This window comes from Dermacentor albipictus, chromosome 3 (genome assembly GCF_038994185.2).
Source record: "Dermacentor albipictus isolate Rhodes 1998 colony chromosome 3, USDA_Dalb.pri_finalv2, whole genome shotgun sequence".
Taxonomy (NCBI): Eukaryota; Metazoa; Arthropoda; class Arachnida; order Ixodida; family Ixodidae; genus Dermacentor; species Dermacentor albipictus.
This window is the reverse complement of record NC_091823.1, coordinates 15,558,300-15,580,570: the sequence shown is the minus strand read 5'-3', so window position 1 is coordinate 15,580,570 and position 22,271 is coordinate 15,558,300. Positions and strand designations below refer to the sequence as shown.

General features: G+C 43.5%; 1 protein-coding gene across 1 annotated transcript in view; it reads left to right on the top strand.

Moving 5' to 3' along the window:
- LOC135917510 (transmembrane protein 185A) overlaps positions 1-21,959 on the top strand; it is a 34,123-nt gene extending 12,164 nt beyond the window's left edge. The window contains exons 5-7 of the mRNA XM_065451087.2: positions 3,934-4,110; positions 13,979-14,102; positions 18,868-21,959. Of these exons, the coding sequence (XP_065307159.1) occupies positions 3,934-4,110; positions 13,979-14,102; positions 18,868-19,103 (537 nt within the window). The 3' untranslated portion in view covers positions 19,104-21,959. The remainder of the gene's footprint in view (positions 1-3,933; positions 4,111-13,978; positions 14,103-18,867) is intronic.
- The last annotated feature ends 312 nt before the right edge of the window (positions 21,960-22,271 follow it).

Genomic DNA, 22,271 nt, shown 5'->3' with positions numbered 1-22,271 from the left:
TTATTGAACCAATTTGAAAAATTCTTGCGGTAGAACGCTCCCTAAAGGGCATGTAACAACTTCCAGCATATAACCAAGATTTGCTATGTGTCCTGGTGATGGGCCCTTTAAGACCATGTAGTATAGTGTAAATTTTTCTTACCGCCAGTTTACAGCCTATAGAACTAGTGTGATAGTATGTTGTTGATGGGTAGTCACATGAAACAAGAGCTGCCAATGATGTGCATTTTCAAAAGTGGTCTGTTCAGCATAGTTCAGTGTCTGATTCTGGCGTCAGCAATTCACAGTTTGCATTACCTTGTTTAGCTATATTTTGTTTTGTTCATGGTGGTTTTATGATAGCTGTGTTGTTTATGTGAGCCCAGCTTCAGAAAGACACCAATGTGGCTTGGCTTAATCCTTCAACTTGTGTAAATTATATAGTTTTTGAACTGAGATGCTGCTGTTTGCACTGTGCAACTGTGTTGTTTCTTCAACAACAATGAAGGCTACATGTTAAAGCTATCACACAGTTTTCCCACAAACTTCTATGCATTGTTTCTTTTCGAGAGAACTACCTAATGACCAGATGTTGAGGTGAATCTATTTGGTTTGGTGCTTCCTTCTTAAAAGCTTTCATTCCATGTAAAAAACTATTCTTGCAGGTCTCTCTTCCTTTTACAAACCCGATGAGTATTTTTGTGAGTGCTATAAAATACCGTATATAGTACTCATGTAGTGGCCGCACTCTTGTAACAGCCACACCCTTGTAACAGGTGCACCCAGAACTTTGTAAAAAAAAATTCCCCCCCAAAATACATTTAAAAATTACCTGCGTATAAGCCGCACCCTTGATTTGTAAAAAAGATTGGCAGCATTATCTGTTGTGTGGTACGAGAATTCTGAAGCTTTCTTTCTTTCTTTTTTTAAATTTTAGTTGGGGGCAAAACAAGGTAGTCGTTCCGAGTTTTTCGTTGTCTCCAGGTAGCAAACACACAGCCTCCGAGATTTAGCGACTTCCACAGAGATGATGCTGTCTTTGTTCTGTGAGGCGTCACCATTTATTACAGCTGGCAGGTGAGGTGCTATGGGAATAGCAAATAATAGCCAGGTCCAGTGTAAGCGAGTACTCAATTTCAATAAAGGCAAGTACCACTAAAAATATTTGCGAAAAAAAAAAAAAATATTTTTCTCTGTGTAATGACCGTATCCCCGACTTTCAGCCCAAATCTTGGAAAAAAGCCTGTGGTCATCACACGAATATATCCGGTATTGCTGTAGCCTCCGTGCTTTTTTGCTATGAGGTCTGCACACATGCCTCAAGATGCCCAGTTGGGTCAGTTGGTTAGGAGTCATTGTAAGGTTCGTAACAGCACAACACAAGGCACGGACACTCTCTCTTCCGTCAAAAACGGAAGAGAGAGAGTGTGATGAAAGGGGAAAAAACCTGCAGTATTTATTTACTTTGCGCGACAAAAGTGTTATTTTTGTTTGATGCCGCTGCAGCCTAGCAGCGACAACAGCGGCCTCAAACTTACTGAAGCTGCGAGCCAGCTTTTCAGCCAGCTCCCTCTTCTCGGCAAACACTCGCATTGCAGATTCCTCGTTAGTGTTGCATATTCTCCGTGCGCGGGTGTGGTAGCGTTGCTGAAGTCACGGGGCACCTTTTTCTTGTGGGGTGCTGTTCTCATCGCGACGATTGCATTCGTGAGGCTGACGTAACATGCAGCTTCTGCCACTGTCAGGCCTGAATCGCCCGTGCTGTCGCTTTCCGTGTCATCCTTACCACTGTCGCTAGGTGACACTTGGGAAAAACAGAGGCAGCAATGGCGAAAAGTCAAACCTCGCAGCCGACATCTCTTCGCGGTCGTAGCAGCGCTTCCGAGCAACTTCTTCACATTCCAAATGCCACACATCATAGTCAACAGTAGACCCATGTCGTGTGCCAGCACCAACTTCTTCTTGTCACGTTCGACAGCATGAACAATGTCTAATTTTTCTTCTATGCTGAGCACCCGGCGTCTTTTTTATCCGAGCTTCGGCATGATGCGAGTCCTTGCTTACACGATGCCACAACGCTCTCCGGGACGGCGCCGAAATCATGTTGATGTGGCTTCACGCGCAAACGCATAGGGCGCTTGGAGGCTGTTGTTCAGATCTCTTAGGCTTTTTGTTCTGCCAGGCCGCCCAATGGAGATGAAGCACTGCCGTGTTCGCATGACGAAAAGTGGAAACACTACGTGTTAAGTGATACGTACGCAATAAGCTTGTACGATTTATGCGGATACCAAACACATTATGTTGAATGGCCGCTGAGTCGGGGATACGACTTTACTGCTTTTAAAACGAAACTACTGTTTAAGCGGGTATGGTTTAACGAGGTTTTACTCTACTGATTTTTTCCCTTTTTCCTCTAATTTAGTTTTACCACCTTATGCTCTTGACGCCACGAACCATACTTTTGCACACAGATGAAATAATCACTTCGGGGAACCAGCGTCCAGTAAACGATTGAGACCTAATCAGAAAAAGCAGCCTTAGACATATAAAAACACGACTTCTTTAGTGCAGCATTTAGGATAGTTTTCGCTATAGCCCTCTTCACTACTTTAGAGTGACCGGATTTATAGTTCAAAATGGGCTTAACAGACCTGGGATCATATTTCCAGCACACATGATTTTTACCAAAGGTGGTTAATGGTTAAGCTCAGGTTATAGAAACTGCAGTTGATAATCTTTAGGGACTTCGAAAGTAAAATCAAGGCCCATGCCGTACTGCCTGAATACCATCAAAATTTAATCAACAACCTCAGGATGAATGTCACTATTAAAAAATATAACAAAATCATCAACATAGTGGAAAACCTTAGTGGAAAGCTTAGCAAGGTGGCCCTCTAGTTGCCTATCAATATAACCTAGAAAAATGTTACTAATGATTGGAGCTACATATGAGCTAACGCATACCATAAAGACTCCTCTCTTACAAAAGACTCCCCCTCCATGAAACGAAGATAGATCTCAAGTAAAAGGAAAGAAGTTTAAGAAAGGCTTCTATTGATTTACCACAGCCAACCTTCCTTTTGTCCCCGTCTTGAGTTGCGCTGTTACAAAAATTCTGCACGTATGTACTGTGGGAGTTTAATAATCTTTTGGGGGTATGTGTTTCCCATGGGCCTCGTCAAAAAAAAAAAGAATCACAACTTCAGTTTTCAAATTTTTTTTCAATTTATTTTCAGAGGAATGGAGGAAGGCCCGAACAAACAACTTGATTACCTTTATCCACCTGTCAGTCTGAGTGACATTTGATGCATTTCTGCTGCCTTGCTTCCCTGATGACATGCCTTGTGCAAGGGAAAAAAAACAAACAAACAAAAAACATTGCACAGGAACTGTTTGAGTGACTCGTAGAGTCACAGTCCTGATCACCTAACACAGGCAGGGAGCTACACACAGTGTGATGCGAGTTTCCATACACATGTCAATAATTTAAGTATTGTTGCCAGAGTTCAGTGTTACAAGTTTGTGATACTGCGAATAGATGCATAGATTGCAGCTATAGCTTTTGGAAAGTCAATTAGTTATGTTTTTGCGACGATTTCACATTGGTTTACCTTTTTTAAGGATACCTCACAGGCCATGTACAGAGCACTGAGCAAGGGAGGCGTTATATAAGTAATATCAATGCAAATAATTTAACCGGTAAGCACATTGTGATCAGTGCAGAACTAACAAAATCAAATATAAATTACATTTAAATATTGGCGGCAAATGCTAAACAAGACAGGTAGGTGAACACAAAGCAGATAGTACAATAGAACTCAAGAACCAAGGATATGTGTCAAGTTATCAGCAATCATCAGCAAAACAAGAAAGCTGCAACAGTTCGCTCTCTAATCCATACTGCCATATTCTTGTCTCTTAATTATACAAGTATCATTTCCCATTCTCTCATAGGTGGTGTTTGTGCCATTGTGGATTGTGATGTGCTTGGCAGTGATCGGGGTGCTTTATGCGATCATCTTTGCGAGCATCTTGTTGCGCACCCCTGAAGTGAGCCCCGAGCAGCGACGCACTAGCCTACACTCGGCCATCTCCTACAGCATGATCGTGGGCCCTCTTCTTGTGTTCCTGGTAAGTTCACTTGGCCACGTGTCTCGTATTACTAATTCAGATCCCATGAAAATGGTTTGCCAACGTCCTCTGAGTTTGGAAATGACAAATGCTGTGACATCACTAGGGCCGTGCTGTGTTTATAGTTATGTCAGTGCTCTCTCGTGGCACTATGTTCGTGGACAACTTTCTGCAGCAATGGAGGCAAAGGTACATAGGTGGACCTTCTGCATATGTGTGGCAGAGTTTAATACTTGCCATTTCGTTTTCTCAAAGTGAGGAATTGAATAAGTGTAACTTGCTGCTTCCAACATTTTCGAATTTGCTTGGAGTGGGCGAACAATAATTTCCGAGTCCGAATAAAATATTTAAAAAATAGTTTTTGGATAATAAACAGTCATTTTCACCGTTGACGTAATTAGACCTTCACATTTTAGTACCGTATATGTGCGTGTAATGGATGCAGGTATATTTTTAAGATTTGAGGTGAAAATTGGGGTTTGGTTATGCAGAAAAAAAAATACTTGTTTTTCTCGTAAATATTTTCTCTGGTACTTGCCTTTATTAAGGTAAAGTACTTGCGTGTGTTGGCAGAAGAGAAGAAAAAACAATGTTTATCACTTTCATGAGCTTGCAAACACATTATCCCTTGTCTCCTCCGAACTCGTCCCCGTCACAGATGAAGCCATCGTTTGTCCCATCGAGCTTGTTGGAGATTCCTGTAACTCAGAGCTTTTTATTTATTGTATAGCAGGAAACTGCGCCCCATGCTTTGCGGATCCAGTGGCACACACCCACAAAGAATGCCCTCTGCAGCTGACCAGTCAGTGTTTTCTGGTGGATGGTTGTTGCCATCCACTCAGTGTATGCACGGTGAAATCTGCACTTTAAAGGTCGGTTTACTGAAACGTTGAGTGGCTGAAGAATGCCGGTCATATCACCAGGTATAACGGCACAGCCTGTTACAGATGCGCAAAGCTGTCTCCACACACACACTCTGTCAGGACGAGTAGGTAACGCATGTCAACAGAGTAAGGAACATGTGTCAAGATAGCAGCGAGCTTCTAAATACACGAGTGCAGGAGCAAACAGAGACTATTGATACGTTCCGATTCTGAGATTGCATGTGACTGGCGAACGAAATAAAACTATAAGCACAAATAGGTGGTAGTGGCACTGACTATTCCTAATGTCAGGAATTGCACTGCACATAATTTTTGCACGTCACCTGCCGGCAGTAACTAATAATAATAAGAAAAATGTTCTACAGTTTTTGCACCACACATTAGATGGTGCTGCGAACCTTCCTGAAATCATTGGTATGTCTTATACATGGCCAATTTCTAAATATATATATATTTTTCAGGTTTTCCCTGCGAAGATATGGGTGCGGCTATTACATAAAATAAACGAATGTGGCCATTACACTTGTGTAATGCGCTATATTCCATTGTTGGCAAGCTTCTGTCATTACACTGCATGTTATGAAGCATTGCTTATTGAAAGCATAAATGTTGCAGTAGCAGCTTTAACCCTTTCGCTGTCGGACCTTTCTGGCTGTGACGCACCCCCAGTGTCGGCTTGGTTTCAGGGAACGAGCATAACAGGGAATGAACATAGCAATTTATTTTTGATTATGATTGGTATACAAATAACATAGTCAATGCAATATGCACATTTCAGTGTTCTGCAGCTGTTGTTAGTAAGCATCATCATCATCATCAGCCTGACTATAATATCCGTTCAACATCCGAATCTGACGATGCGGAACCCTCTTCCTCACATGCGACTCTGTCCGAGTCCGAATCCGAGCTCGGCTTGTATTCTGAATCGGAATTGAGCCACCGCTCCAATGAGCAGACGAAGGTCCCGCGCGCTGAGCCATCCGAAAGTAAGCGCGCGCAGGGAGTATGCGCTTTCAGTCGCCCGCACAACGGAGAGCAATGGGACTTTCCGTGGTCAAGAAGACAGAGGGAGATGGAAAAAGGCTAAACAAAGTTCGAAGGGCTTTACGTTTACTGCTGCAAGCCGGAAGCGAGGGTGCGGCGAGAGAGCGAAAGCAGCAACGAGTCACTCTTTTCAGAGAGGCAACGGCACGTGCGCCTGAACTTGACGCGCCGTAGCAGGCACACCAACAGAAGAAAAATAAAAACCTTCAAACCAGCGTAGATGGCAGAACAACCCTTGAACCCATAACCACACGAGCGCGACGCATGATACAGCGAACACAGAGCCACCCCGCCACTCAGCAAAGAGAAAGTGGGGAGTGGCAGTCGCGCCGTACTCTTCAATACATGGAGTAACACAGGTTGGGGCGAATATACGAACATGTAGAAAGAGTCAACAGATAGCGTGGCCAATCCAGGAGCGCCAGCTTTGCGCTCGGGCGCGAAATTTTGAACGCACGATAGAGAATGTACCGGTACGTCAGTGACACTGTGGGGGGGAAGCGCGATGACGTACCGGTACGTCCGTGACAGCGAAAGGGTTAAATAAGCTGTTTTGCCGCAGTGTGAGATCCCGACACTGCGCAGTGGGTTATGAGCATACCTGGCAACTATCCTGAGTTTTTCGTGAAGTTTATGAATTTGGCATTGTTCTATGATTTTACGAATTTTATGTCAAATTTAAAAAAAATTATGTTCGTGATAGTCAGTCACCAAAATATTTTTGGAAAGCTGATAGTGAAAAGACACTGAAGGGATACTTGCTTTGAGCAAGTTTATTAAGACAACTGACTATATCAGGCAAAATCAGCAACAACAGTACGACTGCAAAAGTCTTATCTCAAGACGATACGCTGCTTGTAAATCTTGGATCTTCGAAGTTCGTTGCTACTTGTGTGCTGCGTCTGATTGATAAAGTATGTATGTACCTCAGAAAAGGTGTGTACTCATACCAAATAAAACTTTATAAAAAAATCCGTAGTATCTCCTCCTTGCGCTGCAGTCATGTGTGTAAGATTTTTACGAAGTTTGAAGTTCTCAGGTTTGCAAGTATGGCTATGAGTGACGCCATTGTGGAGGGCTCCGAATTCTTTTATTGTGATAGCAGTTATGTAGACACTTCAGGAGCATTTCTGTCGTCGCCGTAAGGTTCCATATGAGCGAAAGCATGTGAGGGGGAGTTGGTGAACGCGGTTCAATCTTGTGCGTGCGAGCGAGGAACGCGGTCCGGATGCGTGCCCTCTACTGTGGCACGTGAGGCAAAGGGGGTCAGGTGAGGGGAGAGGAGTTTTCTTCTCCGGTGGCTGCCAGGGTGTCTTGATGTCCTCCTCACCTGCCACTCTGTGCAGAGTGGAGACATTGTGGCGTCTACTATGGTGTTGGCCACACAAATCATGGACGCCGTAGTAGACACCTTTGGTGGACGCCGTAGGGATGCGTTGCCGGTGTTTGTGTGTCTTGAAAGCAATCTGCGACGTGCCCACGTGGGCCTCATCTTCAAAGCGATCTACGATGTTTGCAGAGTGTGCGTAGTACCGGTAGCTTCGTATGCTCTGTGCTTTCGATGTTTCGTTCGCGTTGAGGCGACAAATACACGGAGGTCAATTGGCTCGCGGCTGCCGCCGTGATTTCTAACTCTAGCGTTTTCACAGATGGTGTCCGCTGTCATCAAGCGAGATGTGTTCATGTTTACCTGTGCGTATGTGACATCGTGCTGGTTAATTTAGTTAAAACACGTTGATGGGCTAGTTGGTTTGAATTCATGATAGAATGGGTAAGCACGACTGAACAAAGATGTAGAAAGAAGCAGACACGCTGTTTCTTTCTACATCCTCGTTGAGTCACGCTTACATATTCTATCATTGTTAATTTAGTTAGTAAGTAAATGTTGACAAGTTTATACGGCCGATAAAGCTACTATCCTTAATTTGTACAGCAATCAACTAATTTGCTATCGCAATTGGTGACTCGCCTTTCGGGTGGAACTGCAAATATTTTTACCACCTGAAGTTTGTGCAGCTAAATGTGAGTACACGAGAATTTTTTTCTGTTCATTTCGCCCCTATCAAAATTCTGCTGCCATGGCCTAAAATGCAGCAGACTTCTGTTAATTTGACTCTCGTTAATTCGATCCTGATTGAAGGTCCTGGCTGGCGCCTGTGCATTTCTATGGCCCAAACTTTCGTTATTTTGATCCTAAATTGGCCTTCTCTTAGTAATTCGAACATGGCCCGTCAGCATGCACGTGCCTGCCTTTATAGGGACCCCAATAGCGACCCCTTTAGTGGCAGTGCCTCATCGACTCAGCTTAGGGGACAGTAAATGTGTTAAACGCACGCCATGTCCAGTTGAAAGCACTTATTTTCGGCCTGACCTAGGAAGATTTTCATGCATTAACCGTGGCCTACAATGTCTTATTACGGTGTTTACCCGATTCTAATGCGCCTTTTTTTTTTCACGACAATTGGACCGAGAATTTCCCACGCATTGCAGTTGGATGCGAAGCCAAAACCGTCTTAGCGGCAGTTGTATGCTTTACCGCAGAACAGAAGTGTAGTGCGGTGAAGCTGACTTTAAATAGCCGGCCACCATTGTGTTGTGCATATTTATCTTGCTATATAATCAGGTGTTCGTTAGATTTTACATTTCCACTTTGTTTAGAAGCTCGAATGTAATTTCTACGTTAGTTTTCTTTCTTGTACACATTAAAAATTAGGCGCACAATTGATAGGGGGTGTATTAGACTGGCAAATATCTACTGCCAAATTAATCGCTGCTGTGTTTTGACATTTTTTATGCATCTTGTTGAATTCGACCCGCCGGATAATTCGATCAGTTCTGTCCATCCCGTCAGGGTCGAATTACCAGAACTCGACTGTACATGAACATCCACGGCCGTTAAAGTGGATCTGTGTACAAGATACTCTCATATATAACAGACCGTTCTAATCACTTAGTTTGATCTGCCCATTTTATTCACACATCAAATTTCGCTTTTAACAGACCTGGCTATAATAGACTATTGGCAACAATGAGCTATATTGGGCAAATTTTGCCACTGTGAAGTGTATACTACATATTTTGCTGTGGCGATGTCTGTGTGTGGCACTGCAGTACAAATTTTTCTTGAGGAGTTAACATACTAGTGACAAGCTTCCCGCAGTAGTGTGACTGCTGGACAACTTTCTGGGTCAACAATGCAAGTGGCTTACCACCATCCACTGTTGTTGGCTTTGTGTCAAAGGGGCTGCTAGGCCTAACTTGCCTTGCTTCAAAACCCTAGCAATGGCACTAAAGAACAAGTGCTGACGATCGCAAAATGCAGTTTTGAGCACAGTTAACCTTCTAATTGCATGAATTTGCACAAAAATAGACTGCTATTCGTGGTATCCGTGCTACAAATTGTGTGATGCGGTTCAGCCATCTCTCATGCAGTACTGCGGTGGCAGTATGCGAGCTCCTAGTTGAACTTGCCTCTCATTGCAGCTCTCATTTGTGCTACAGCATTGACAGTCATTGTCACTTTTCATGAAAGATACAATTAAGACGTTAGTTTTTGCTATGGAGAATTGTGTTGCATGAAAAAGAAATTGTAGCAAGTGTTTGTGTCATAGACTGCAGTGATACGCTCGGGCCAGTTGACATAGTGGGAAGCAGACTGCACCAGCAGAAATATTGCCTGAACATATTTTTTTTTTTTTTAGTTGACAGGAAGATCTTGCTATTACGTGGTTTTCAAAAACTGCCATTTTTCAGTAGCCAGCGGGCGAAAATTTTCTGGAAGCTGCCGTGCCGCTAGTGTATCTGTACGATTGCTGCTTTAAACCAGTTTATTTATTCACTTACTTTACTTTAAGTTACATAATCGTTCTTGCGATCACCTCCATGTTCTAATAATCAAAAACCGCCATTTCTTAACATACAGAGGTCATAATGTCGAATATTATGAATTATTACAGTCCGTTGTAACGAGCGTCAACTGTATCAACTTTGCCAGGGGATTGAAATTGATGTCAGTGTGCAACACTACAGTACACTTATTTAGTATATTCAAGGGGATGTCGTTATAAGAAAATATAAATATTGCAATTTGAAATGGCTGGCCTGATCATGCAATGTGAAGAGGGTCTCTCTATAAATAAAGATAGCTTACTTTTCTAGGAGGAAGCTTTAGCTCGATGCCAACTCCGATATTTCTATTCAAATGCATGTAAAGTGCAGAAATGCTTTCATATGCCAGCTGCTGCCTCAATTCGAATGAAACTTATTGTATTTGAGATAATTACACTTTAGCAACTGTAGGAAGCAGAATTTTGCTTTAGGGTCTTTGACAAAAGTTGCTGAAAATTGGTCAAGTTTTTAAAATGGTATAAAGCACGATGTTTACAAGTCTATAATTCAGCATCAAAAACTGCATTTGTTGAGCGTTCAAAGCAGAAAAACTAGATATATACGTTTACAGTTTATGTGAAATTGTCACAATGATTATGACAGTTATGCCAAAGTCCTACTCACGAATTAGTGATATATCTGAGAGTGGTGTAAAATACATCAATTTTGATCACTTTAGATGTGTTAATGGGTGCATTTATGAAATTGTGATATTGTTAATTATACTGATTATAGAGTTGAAAATGTGGTGAGTGTTTTACTTTTCCTGTTTTAAAAATATCTTCTAAGAAATGTTGGTGGACTAAATAAAAATAAATATGCTTGGTACAGTGACTGCAGGGTTTTTTCTTTTTCTTTTAAATACAATGAACCTCATGGAATTTAGTGCAGTGGATGCCAAGCAAAACAATTTCTCTGTCTCCATGTGTTTAGATTGGAGATTGGATTGGAGCTTTCTCTTGAGCTGAATCGTACCTGTCAACATTTTCCTTACTGTGCTGTAACAGTCGCTTAAGCCAAATGTGGCTGATGCGAGTGCTTAAATATGAAGCAGTTCAAATACTATAATATGTTTACTACAAGAATTATCATTGTTACACAGGAACACACATTATCCAAAGTCACAAACCTTTCTGTGGAATATCCTAAGTTTTCAAGCATGATCCAACTTGAAGAAGTTGAAAGGATGGCTCGGGTCAATGAGGTTATAACATTTTGCATGTTTGCAAGATTTTGACTGATTGCTTGTTCACGTCCAATTTGATTCCACCTTCCACTGATAAATATAATCCAGTGAAAGTAATATCCTTTTTTCCACAGTTAGGAAATCGAGGTACAGTTTCCTCAAGTTTGCAGGTTTCTTTTGCTAATAGTAGTACTAGATTGTAGCACCCTCCCTTGGGCGGTGCCGAGAACCCGGATAGCGCATATCTGCAGGAGAAGAAAATAAAGACAGCGCCTGGCCATGGCTCGTGAAGCCACAGCTTGCAGTTCTCTTCCGGCACTGACTCAGGTTAGCTGTCTTTTTCCTTCGTGCTTGATGCATAAGATTATGAGTGGTGACCTAGGAAAAACACAATGACTGACCCGCCTGAAGCCTCCACGGAACAGGACTCGCATCCGCAGGACGTCTCGTCTGCACCTTCGGCTGCCACCTTTGTGGCCTCGGAACCCACAAGTTTGGTTTCACCATATCGAGGTGCAATTCTGCCTCTACTGCATCACCTTGGAAACGACACGCTACTACCACGTTGCCTCAGTCCTTCCTCCTGATGTTGCGAGTGAGCTCTCGAACATTCTCTCCGCCCCCACGAACGCTAAACCTTATCAGCACCTCAAAACCAAGGTGCTGGAGAGATTCATGCCATCGGAATGCACCTGCCTTCAGCAGCTCCTTACCGACGAGGACCTTGGTGACCGGCGCCCCTCCCAACTGCTGCACCGGATGTGACAGCTTCTTGGGCAGTGTGACGTCCACACCCATTCAGCATTGCTTTGAGAGTTTTTCCTCATGACGCCTTTCCGAGCCCAATCCGCCTTGTCCTCGCGGCGGTCGGTGACGTCACCCTTGATCGCCTGGCAGAGCTCTTTGATCGAGTTCATGGGACCACCTCCTCGTCCGTCATTGATGTCTTACTGCCTACAGACCTGGCAATTTCGTGTCTTGAGGCCCGCATTGATGAGCTCGCTGCCTCAATCGCTGCACTGAGGGTTTATCATCTGAGGGTTTATGCCTTCTCCTGTCCCACGTAAAGACCATCCAGGATTATTCCCAGCCTACAACGCAGCGCCAGTTATGCCAATTCCTGGGGCTTGTGAATTTTTCCAGGCGCTTCATACTGCACGGTGCAGGGCTGCTTCACCCACTCACTGACCTCCTTCGGTCAACCGCCGGCGGGTCTTTACTGCTGCCAAGCAAGCAGTCATGAACGCCATGCTTTTTATCCATCCGGGCAGCAACGCCCCTGCTCAGTTGATGGTGGATGTCTCCAGCATGGCTGTCGGAGCCATGCTACACCAGTGCATTAACTCGGACTGGAGACCTTTGTCTTTTTATTCTCGGAAGCTACTTCTTGCTGAGATCCATTATAGCATCTTTGGCTGAGAGCTACTAGCCATCTACACTGTGATACGGCACTTTTGGCATTTCCTGGAAGGATGCCAGTTTTACGTGCTGACCGATCATAAGCCACTAGCATGTTTTCCGCACCTCTCATCGAAGTATGTGTCACGTGAACTCCACCATCTCGCTTATATTTCAGAGTTTATAACTGACATCTGCCACGTGAAAGGTGCCGACAACACCACCGCTGATGCCCTTTCTCGTAAAGGCATGGTTGACTCTCCATCTCCAACTGTCGACTAGGCCACATGCTCTTCCGCACAGCAAAATGACAGTGAGCTCGCCGCTTTTCAGGAGAACCCCCGTTTTCTCCGACTACGACTTGTGCTGCATACATGCTCGGCTGAGCCCTTGTGGTGCAAAGTCTCAGCAGACCTTCCCCACCCTTTTGTTCTGGGTTCACTACGTTGCACAATTTTCCACTCTCTACATGACATTTGTCACCCAGGTATTCAGGCTACTTGGTGCCTTCTCACCCTGTGCTATGTTTGGTGTGGAATTAACGATGATGTGCGTGCTTAGACGTGCATGTATCTGCCCTGCCAGACGACAAAGGTCACGCATCGTACTAAGAGGCCTCCCCAAGCCTTCCTTCCACCTGGCCATCGTTTTGACCATGTTAATCTCGACATTATGGGCCCTCTACCCATGTCTCAAGGTTATCATTATATAGTCAACATAGTTGACTGTTTCACACACTGGCCGGAGGCTGTTCCCATTCATGACATGACTTCTGAGACTGTCTCCCGTGCTTTCATTTCTGGGTGGGTACTTGCTTTGGTTGTCCTGGCACCATGACAACAGACCGTGGACGCCAATTTGAGTCCTCCCTGTTTATTTTATTTATTTATTTATAAATACTGCAACCCTGAAAGCAGAAGCAAAAGATCATTGCATTGGAACATACGGATGCTTTCGTAATAGCTGTCAAGTCAGCTACTGAAAAGTTGTGTGGGCACATGCTGGAGAGTCCTTTGCTGTTGTTTTATTGAATTTTCATTGCATACGCTGCTGCGTAGCAGTTTGGCAGGCCGCAGAGCCGTAGTCTTCTTTGCATGTTTAAAGTTGTGCATATCATGGGGCATATATACTGCTTAAATGGCAACAAAGTAATGGATATAAAAAAGTAATTTTGGCTTCCTCTTCAACTTCATTATAACGAGGTTCGAGCGTATTACTTTTCTTGAATGTGCTTTTGCATGACCTGGATTTCTGTTTACATATTTTTTATGGCTGCTGCATTAGCAAAATTACTGTCACACTTTTTCAAAAAGGAGGCTTAAGAGCCAAGCAAGATCTTAGCACCGGAGCAGAAAGCATGTTTAGTCACTGAAAACGTGCTTTCAGATGAGCGTCTCAATCATACTTGTACTGTTTTTTTTCGTGTGAGACTCTAAACTGCAAGTTTCCTGTTGCCTTCCCATTGCAGGTGTTGCTGTCGAATAAGCTGGACACGGAGGACAGCCTTGGCTATACTGAAACTTGCACGCCCCTCTATTTCACGTTCCTTGTTCTCATCTTCCTGTCCTTTGGATCCAAAGGAGGAAACCATTGTACGTGATGAGACTGTCTTGCTGTTTAATATTTACACCTTGACAAGAGTGTTTTTGAATTCCTTGTCTGGCAGTTTTAGAGTGCAGCTCTTAAATGCCCGTTCCTGCTGCGAGTGTCGGCATTGTCCCTTGTAACCGAGCGAATGAACACAGCGAATGATGAAAGCGAATGCAGAGTGCAGTGAGAGATGAAAGACTATGATAGCGGAGAGAGCATGAGGAGGAAAGCTGGGAAGGAGGGTGCAGCTGAACCATGAGGCAGGAAGTGGAGGAGGAGGGTATAGCGAAAGCATGAGAAGAAAAGTGCAGTGCCGCGCAGGACGTGTTCTGCCAGCTTTGCGACGATGATGGCTGTGAGATTGGCACCAGAGTAGCGTGCATTGTTTGTATGGAAACAAAGGGCTGCATTATCAGAGGTCTCTCCATGGCTGCTGCTGTGAATCGTGCCCACGCGTCATCCACACGCCACCTCTCGTGATCTTCTGATTAGTGAGGGAGTCACATCACACATCGCTCCGTTTGCAACGTGCCGCATGAGACAGGTTGTCTGTGCCAGCCAATATATTGTGAAATGAAAACGTATACAGCTGCGTTCAAATTTTGCATTGGGGAGTATCGTAATCATAGAGTTTTTTTCGTGATGGGTATGTTTCCATGATCACAGACTTTGTAAACATGTAAGGCTGGGCTACTCTGCTTCGTACATAGCAAGTAGCACTGTGAAGGGCAGATAGACTTCTCTCACTGCTCACATTTGTGAAAAAAGAAAAGAAAAAGGAGTGTGTCACATACGAAAGATGTAGGTATGCATAATGTAATTCGGTGTAACATTAAGTTCCATGCTTTTATTGCGAGATATGACAATTATTACATGGAAGGTGTCACAGATCCAAAACTATTTACCACCAAGTGAGTGCAATGACATGTTTCTGCAAACGGCAGCCACAGCGTGCTGCTTGCACTCACAGCCAAAACGTAGTACGTTGTATACTGGTAGTGCAAAGTTGTACAAATAATGCATGATTTGACATAACTTTACATCCACAAGTTCTAGTTTAACACACAGTTTAGAAAAGTATTCAGTGCCTTATGCATGGTAAACACGCCCTTTGAGGGAGGCTACAGTGCGCATTCCTTGAAGACATTTAGTTTAATGTATGGAATTGCATATCTAAATAAAACACTAGCATATTTACTGATGTTGTACTTTATGAAGCCACGATTTCTATGCATGATGACCCACTGGGTGAGTCAGCATGGAGTGACCACTTGGAACGTCCTGAGAGTGCAGAGAGATGGCACCACGATGCATCAAATCAGTAACAACAAGAATAATTTTCCTCCACACTAATTTCTTGCAAAGATGTCACTTGCACACAGTAGGAAAGCCTTGCACAGCTGCACAAAGATAATAACTGCAGGGATCCATCCGTGACCCACATCGCAGTGAAAGACGTGGCACCATCTGGTGGCTTATGCTAAACATGTACAAGTAAACACAACCTCTTAGCAGCCATCCTGTTGTTTCTATGCTGACACGCCTTGCCAGGCCTACAGATATCAGAACGGCCAAGAATTTCACAAGTTGGATGCACTAGTCGCTTATAACTGGTGCTTAAAGTTGAATTCAAAAGAATTTAAGTCTGATTTTGCCACTTATTGATCATCAGTGATAATGAGAGAGTAACCATCAATAGTAATCTCACTGAAGTGGGAGCCATGGATGACACCATGCTTGACGCTTTTTCATAGCTTATGTAAGCGTTGTGTATGAAATAATGCAGGTTAAAATAGCCTACGTAAGCTGCATAAACCGAACAGTTGTATAGGACAACACTATTACTTTGCCTATGTAACTTGATTACACTTGCTTGTAAACACATATCTAAAGTGCTCTTATATATGAAGTAATGGTAGTAATTTCATGGGAAGCGTCGCAGTTCAAAAATAAACTGCCCATTGAAACATGTGGAGTGAGACTTTGCGTTGCCTGCTAAGTATGAAATTGGGTATGCAGTCAATTCATGCTTAGACATAAATTCACAAAGAGGAATAAGATGGTGATGAAGTAAATAGGACAAACATGAACTGACTACAGTTTGCCACAAAAGGCAACGGGACATGGGCTCCACGATAAATTGAAATTTATGCTTTAATAAGGCTTGGTGGTCTAATTTAATGGAAAAGTACTGTCTAGGTTGCAAGAACTACTGCATGATTCACAGAAATGAGTTCTTAATAAAATCCCATGTGCCATGAGCTTTTGTGGTTGACTACATTTGTATTTCAAGCCCCAGAAATTTAAACAGTAGGCCTAATGAGCAGAAGCAAATGACAAGTGAAAAATTTGGAGGATGCTTAAGCTTCGCCTATAAGAGCGGAACGCAATAGCATTAAAATATTCTCGACTGCTTGTCACGGCTCACGGCAACTGCAGCTTATGTAACCATAATGTTTACCAGGAAACGCTGGCAGCAAACATTATGCACAAAGGCTAGCTTTCTGGTAGAAGTGCGGCATCATACGTGGGCTGCGATGCGGCGGAGGTGAGCGCCATCTGGAAGTGTTGCAAGTAACTGGATGTGCCGTGGCTAGTCTATGAATAGTAGAAATGCTGGAAAAGGAGTTTGTGTTTGAGTTTCCACGTAACAGAATTATGTTTTCTCGTATGTTAAAATTACAATCCAATGCTATCATGCGTGTAGGTTGTGTGTAAGTTGTACTTTACGATTTTTTTGACGTGTTATACCTAGAGAAAATAAATTATTTCAGTAACTTCTTTGCGCTACACGGAGGTTCTACGTGGTTGGGTTTGCATGGTTTGTAAAGATTTTTACCGAAACGACAGACGACGCTGTATGCGAGGTGCCGATGCTGGATTTTCTGTGACACGGGGCCCTTAAAGGGCCCCTCACCAGGCCACACAGCAAGCTTTTGTTATATGCTGGAAGTTGTTACGTGTCCTCTAGGGAACGTTCTGCCCCAAAAATTTTTCAGATCGGCTCATTAACAGCCGACAGAAATACTTCAGTGCCGCAAACCCATGATTTCAGGAGGCGCGCTCCACTGCCAAGCGAGGCACTCTCCACTTGCCCCGTCTAGCCTCCGCAAACGAAATTCATTCCCTGCGTTCTCCTATATGGGACCTCAACGATCGGATGACGCATAGGTCACGGGCCTCGCCTTATTTCTTTTTTCTCTTCGCTTTTTCTGTGGCACGACACACTTCTGCTGACGGTGTCGTGCGCAAGCTGTTGTGATTGTCTCGTTTCGCGCAGTGCACGGTTTTGCACGCTGTGCATGAGGACACCTCACTAGTGATATATCAGTGCTACACGTATACTGAGGCAGACACAAGTGGATCCCGGAGCATGATACCATGCTGGAACACTGTAGAAAATTACGTAGTTTCAGTGTCTGCGTGCACGACTACACAACATGGGAACAAGCAGACAAAACGGAAGTACATCTCTTGCTTGACATAGTAGTTCTGCGGAAACCCGCAAGGTGGAGAGAAGAAATTAATAAAAGGAAAATCAGACATCTGCCCATTCGTAGCAATTGCTACGAACGGGTGGATGCCTGATTTTCCCTTTATTACATCTCTTGCTGCAGTGCAAAGTAAAACAAAAACGCAGACATTTGGTTTGTGTGTTTTACTATTTCTCTAGGCTTTAATTCGTCTATTCAAGCAACTTATTACACACATAACAGATGTTGCCTTGAATAATTCTCGAAGTCACATGTCACCACGAGCGACGTCACAGCACAAACATTTGTACAGCACTATGCGTTGGCGGGCTGGTTGGTGCGAATCCATAATTACTTTGTTTAGCGCAGAACAACGGACACAAGAAAGAGCGCCTTGTCCTGTCTTCTTTCTTGTGTCCGTTGTTTTGCGCTAAACAAAGTAAGTGTGTAAACAAAGTAAACGTAAACGCTAAACAAAGTAAAAAGCATGCTAGCACGTGTATGTCATCCTCCGGCTTGGAGCTTGGCGGCCGCGAGGAGAAGGGAAAACGGTGTTCAGCTTGAAATTTCATATCTTTCTGTGGCGCATAGCGATGTAATACTTTGCAGACACAATCCTTATCGCGCATTCTATGCTCTGCGCTCGTCAGCTCAAAATGGCCGGACCTGGTGAGGGGCCTTTTAACGCTATCGCATTAATATAAGATGTGTGTGTGGGGGGGAACTCCCAAGAAGAACTGATGTGATTTAATGGCTATGACTAGTATAGTTATAAAGCATGTGGCTTGTAACATAACAATAGATTATTTGGCCGCAGGTATACATGCTCTAATATCCTTTTCATGTTATGTTGTGCCATGCCTGAATTATAGCATGGTGAATGAGTGAACAAACAGCTTCTTAATTCATGAAAGGGAAAATTGTCATTCATCCGAATGTAGCACAAGGGACTCAGAAACCGATACAAATTTTGCAGAAAGTTTCACAGTTGAGGAAGAATTAGTCCTGGTCTGGGATTTTTTAAATTTTGTACGCAGTTTTCCTTGACTGCAGAACTTTATTTCTTAGACGCCCATATTTATTTCTTTTGTAGTTTCATGCTACATTCGAGTAGATGAGAATTTTTCCTTTCATGAACCTTTCTACCCCTTGAAGGATTCTACAGGACTCATTTGCCAGTTTCCTATTTCATAACAGCTGGTCATCACTGTGAGCAATACCAAGAAAGCTGTTTTGCACATAGTGGTCTAGTTACCATAGAGCCGACATGACCCCTCCTGTCATTGCTGTGCAGGGTGGTTTGGAATCCGCAAGGACTTCTGCCAGTTCCTGTTAGGAGCCTGCCCATTGCTTCAGGAGTACGGCAACATTTCCTACAGCCTGCACAACAACGAAGCTGACAGCCCACCCTCGATGGATGCCGTTGCTGCCTCGGAGGTCAAGTCGATACCTCGGCAGCGTCCTCGAAGTTCGGTGCTTGCTGAACCTCGTCCTATTGTTGCAGCTCTCGCCATTGACACACCAGACTGACAGCATTGGTGGCAGGCAGCTGCTATTCTTTCTTGCCCTTTAACCAGAAAGCTTGCTGAGAAAAAGTTAGTAGGGGCCATTTTGGCACGAGGCAAGTGGATTACTTTGGTTGTGGCCCCGTTATGTTCCTCCACTTCCACACCAACTTTAACAAAGAGAAGTGCAGCCTCATGCAGTCTTTTTCAAAAGCAGAAGGCCATAGAAAGGACATCATAGCTTAAAGGGGCACTACAGAGAAATGCTAGATTAGTAGATTGCACAAGACATTGCTACAGCAAATTTCAAGGAGAGGATAAATTACTTCATTAGGACTGCTTAAATTACTTCGTTATGACTTCCAGAAATTTTTATAACTGTTACTTTGTTGTAACTGTTGTCTACACTTATGACCAACATTGCTTGCCATGGCGAGACGGTCTGGGGTGTTATCACATGGTAAGCTGAAGCTGATGTAAGAGCTTGGCACGCACCACTGAAGGACTGCACAAGGTTGTTTTCTGCCGCATCTTCTCCATCGGGATGAGTGCTTCTCTAAATGCAGCTGTCAACACTAGTTCATCTTGGTCATCGTCGTGCGTGAAGTAACAGTGCAACAAATCTGCCATGTGCAGAGCTTGCAAAGCTGTCTTGCAGCGCATGCTGTGCCGTCTGATCATGACCATAGTAAACTGCTGTGTGCACACCGTCAAGTTAAGGGGTCTGCATCTTTGCATACTGCTCTCATGTCATCGGCGATTGCTCGGCGTATCAGAATTTCGTGAGTGGTGGAGTGCTGCAGGCTTCCAATTTTGCACACTGCTTGTTGCTTTCGAACACCAGAAAGGCATTTCTTCACTCAACAAAGGCATGGCATGTTATGCACAGAGTGCACAAAAGAATTTGGGAGCGAGTGGGAGTTTGCAGCAGCTGTAGAGTGTAGGAGTGGCTGCCGACTTGGCAGCATGGTCGGATTGGCATGTTCTTGAACTGCTGCAACTGCTGATTTAGTAAGAGCACTAATACAGTATCAAATTTACGCCTAATCAACACGAATAAGATGAAGTCTGTCCCAAGCTATAAAGCTTTTGTTCTATTCATTTGTAGGACATTTTTGCTTCGTTAAAGAGAAGTTTCAAAAGCAAGAATTTTCGTTTGAATTTCATGAGGATTTGCACTTAGTTTGGTATATCTATTAATTTCTTCTAACCTGTCTTACAGTGAGTTTTGACTGTAGACAAATGTTACTGTGGCTGGAGGCTTTACCAGCCGATCAGTGTACATCACTTAGGAAGTTACGTCTCCATAGGCTTCGGCTTCACCAACGCATCACGAAGGTCAATCAAAAGTCTAGAAAGGAAACGAAAGTACTTTCTTTTTGAAGATAAACAAGAACTTAGCTCAATAGTTCTTGCACATTTTTCCACCACAATTAAGGGCACAAACATGTAGAAATGCCACTGTATTTGTGGTACAAAGAGAATGTTGTGGCCGCTGTGATTTTGGTGCGATGTTCAAGGAGGGGAAGTCTGCTTTTATTTGTGCTCCTAATTGTGAATCTTTTACTGCCAAAGAAATACAGAAGGAGTTTTGAAAGACTAATTCTTCAGTGTTTCTCTTCAGTATCTTTTAAAACAAAAGTGAAATTGAGTGGTGTGCGGGACCGGGGTTCACAACCAACACAGTGTACATCTGAATCGCAGGTGACATGCCGATACCATCACGGGATGACATTTTTTTTTACTTGGTCTGAACTGATGTGAGCATGTGGAAATTGATTGCTGGCCAAGTGTTGGAAGCTTGACATAGGTCATCTAATTATACAGTCGACTCCTGTTAATTCAGTGTTCACGGGACTAGCGAAAGTGATCAAATTATCCTGTGGGTCGAAATAAGCAAGATGCATAAAAATGCCAAAACGCTGCACTAATTCATTTGGTAGTAGTATTTGCCAGATTCTAACACGTCCCCAAATCAAGCATGTGCCTACCTTGTCTCCAAAGTAGAAACATAATGGATAAATGACATTAAAGCTCCTAAACAAAGTGGGAATATAATGTGCACATGATTTTTTAGCTTGAAAAATGGCAAAGAGTCTTAATATGTGTTGCACCATGATAGCCAGTTTCTGAAAGTCAACTTTGCTGCATGTTTTTTTAGAAGTCAGATTTAGTGCAATACATCGGTGCTTTGTCAGGCTAGATGGAGTGAAAAACCGGCATCAAAATGACAGACTTTGCCCAGCCGTGAATGGTCGATCCCCGGTGTCTAAAAGTTTGATGCCTGCTGCCGACCTGGCTCAACCAGAAAAACTTCACCTAGTGAACTGTTGAAATTAAAGTGGAGAGAGGAAACAAAATTTTAATAATGCCTCAATGTTGTGAAAATTGCACCAAAAATGGCTGTCACAATTCTCTGAGCTGTATCTGTTAGAGTGTTTAAAATGTTCTAAACAATCTAAAGTGTTAGTTTGTTTAAAGGTACACTAGAGGCAAATACTAAGTCAATATGGACTGTTAAAATACCATTCCAGAAATGTCGAAGCACTTGTTTTGTGCCAAAAAAAGACGGTTTATGAGAAAATTGTGTTTGAAGGCTCTGCACACCTTTAGCGTAATTCAAATCGCCCGCCCCCATGCGAGGAGTGGCGACATTGCATATGCCATTGCCATCGGTTACTGCCCTTGGGGAGTAAAATGGCACCTGAGAGATGGTGCAATGGTTTTTTGCGCAAAACATGAACGCGCGGCTGTAGATAAACCTAGCCATGACAGAGCGGTGGATTCGCCACTGCAGCTGCTCTTGGTCAAATGGTATGGACCATTCAGGGATCCTGCGACATCACGTGGACGTGGCATTCTCTTGTAGTTTGTGAGAGTTTCACGAGCCATCAAAACCAGTGCAGCGCTACGCGATAACGAAACTACTGAAATGCAAAAGCGCGGGCAGCGCACAGTTGAGAAAATGAAACCTTTCGACCGCCCGTGTCGTTGTCAAGTACATCAATGAGTTCTTTTTTCTAAATATCAAATAGAACTGGACAAGTGGTATTTTCTTTTGTCTTATAATGCATTACAAAAATCTTTTCATTCCAAGTCAGTACTCCCAAAGAACATCCGCGCTGAAGGCCTTAGTTTCGTTATTAAAGTTTCTGTAATCTATGGGACTTCACGATAGACTTTTAAGGACGCC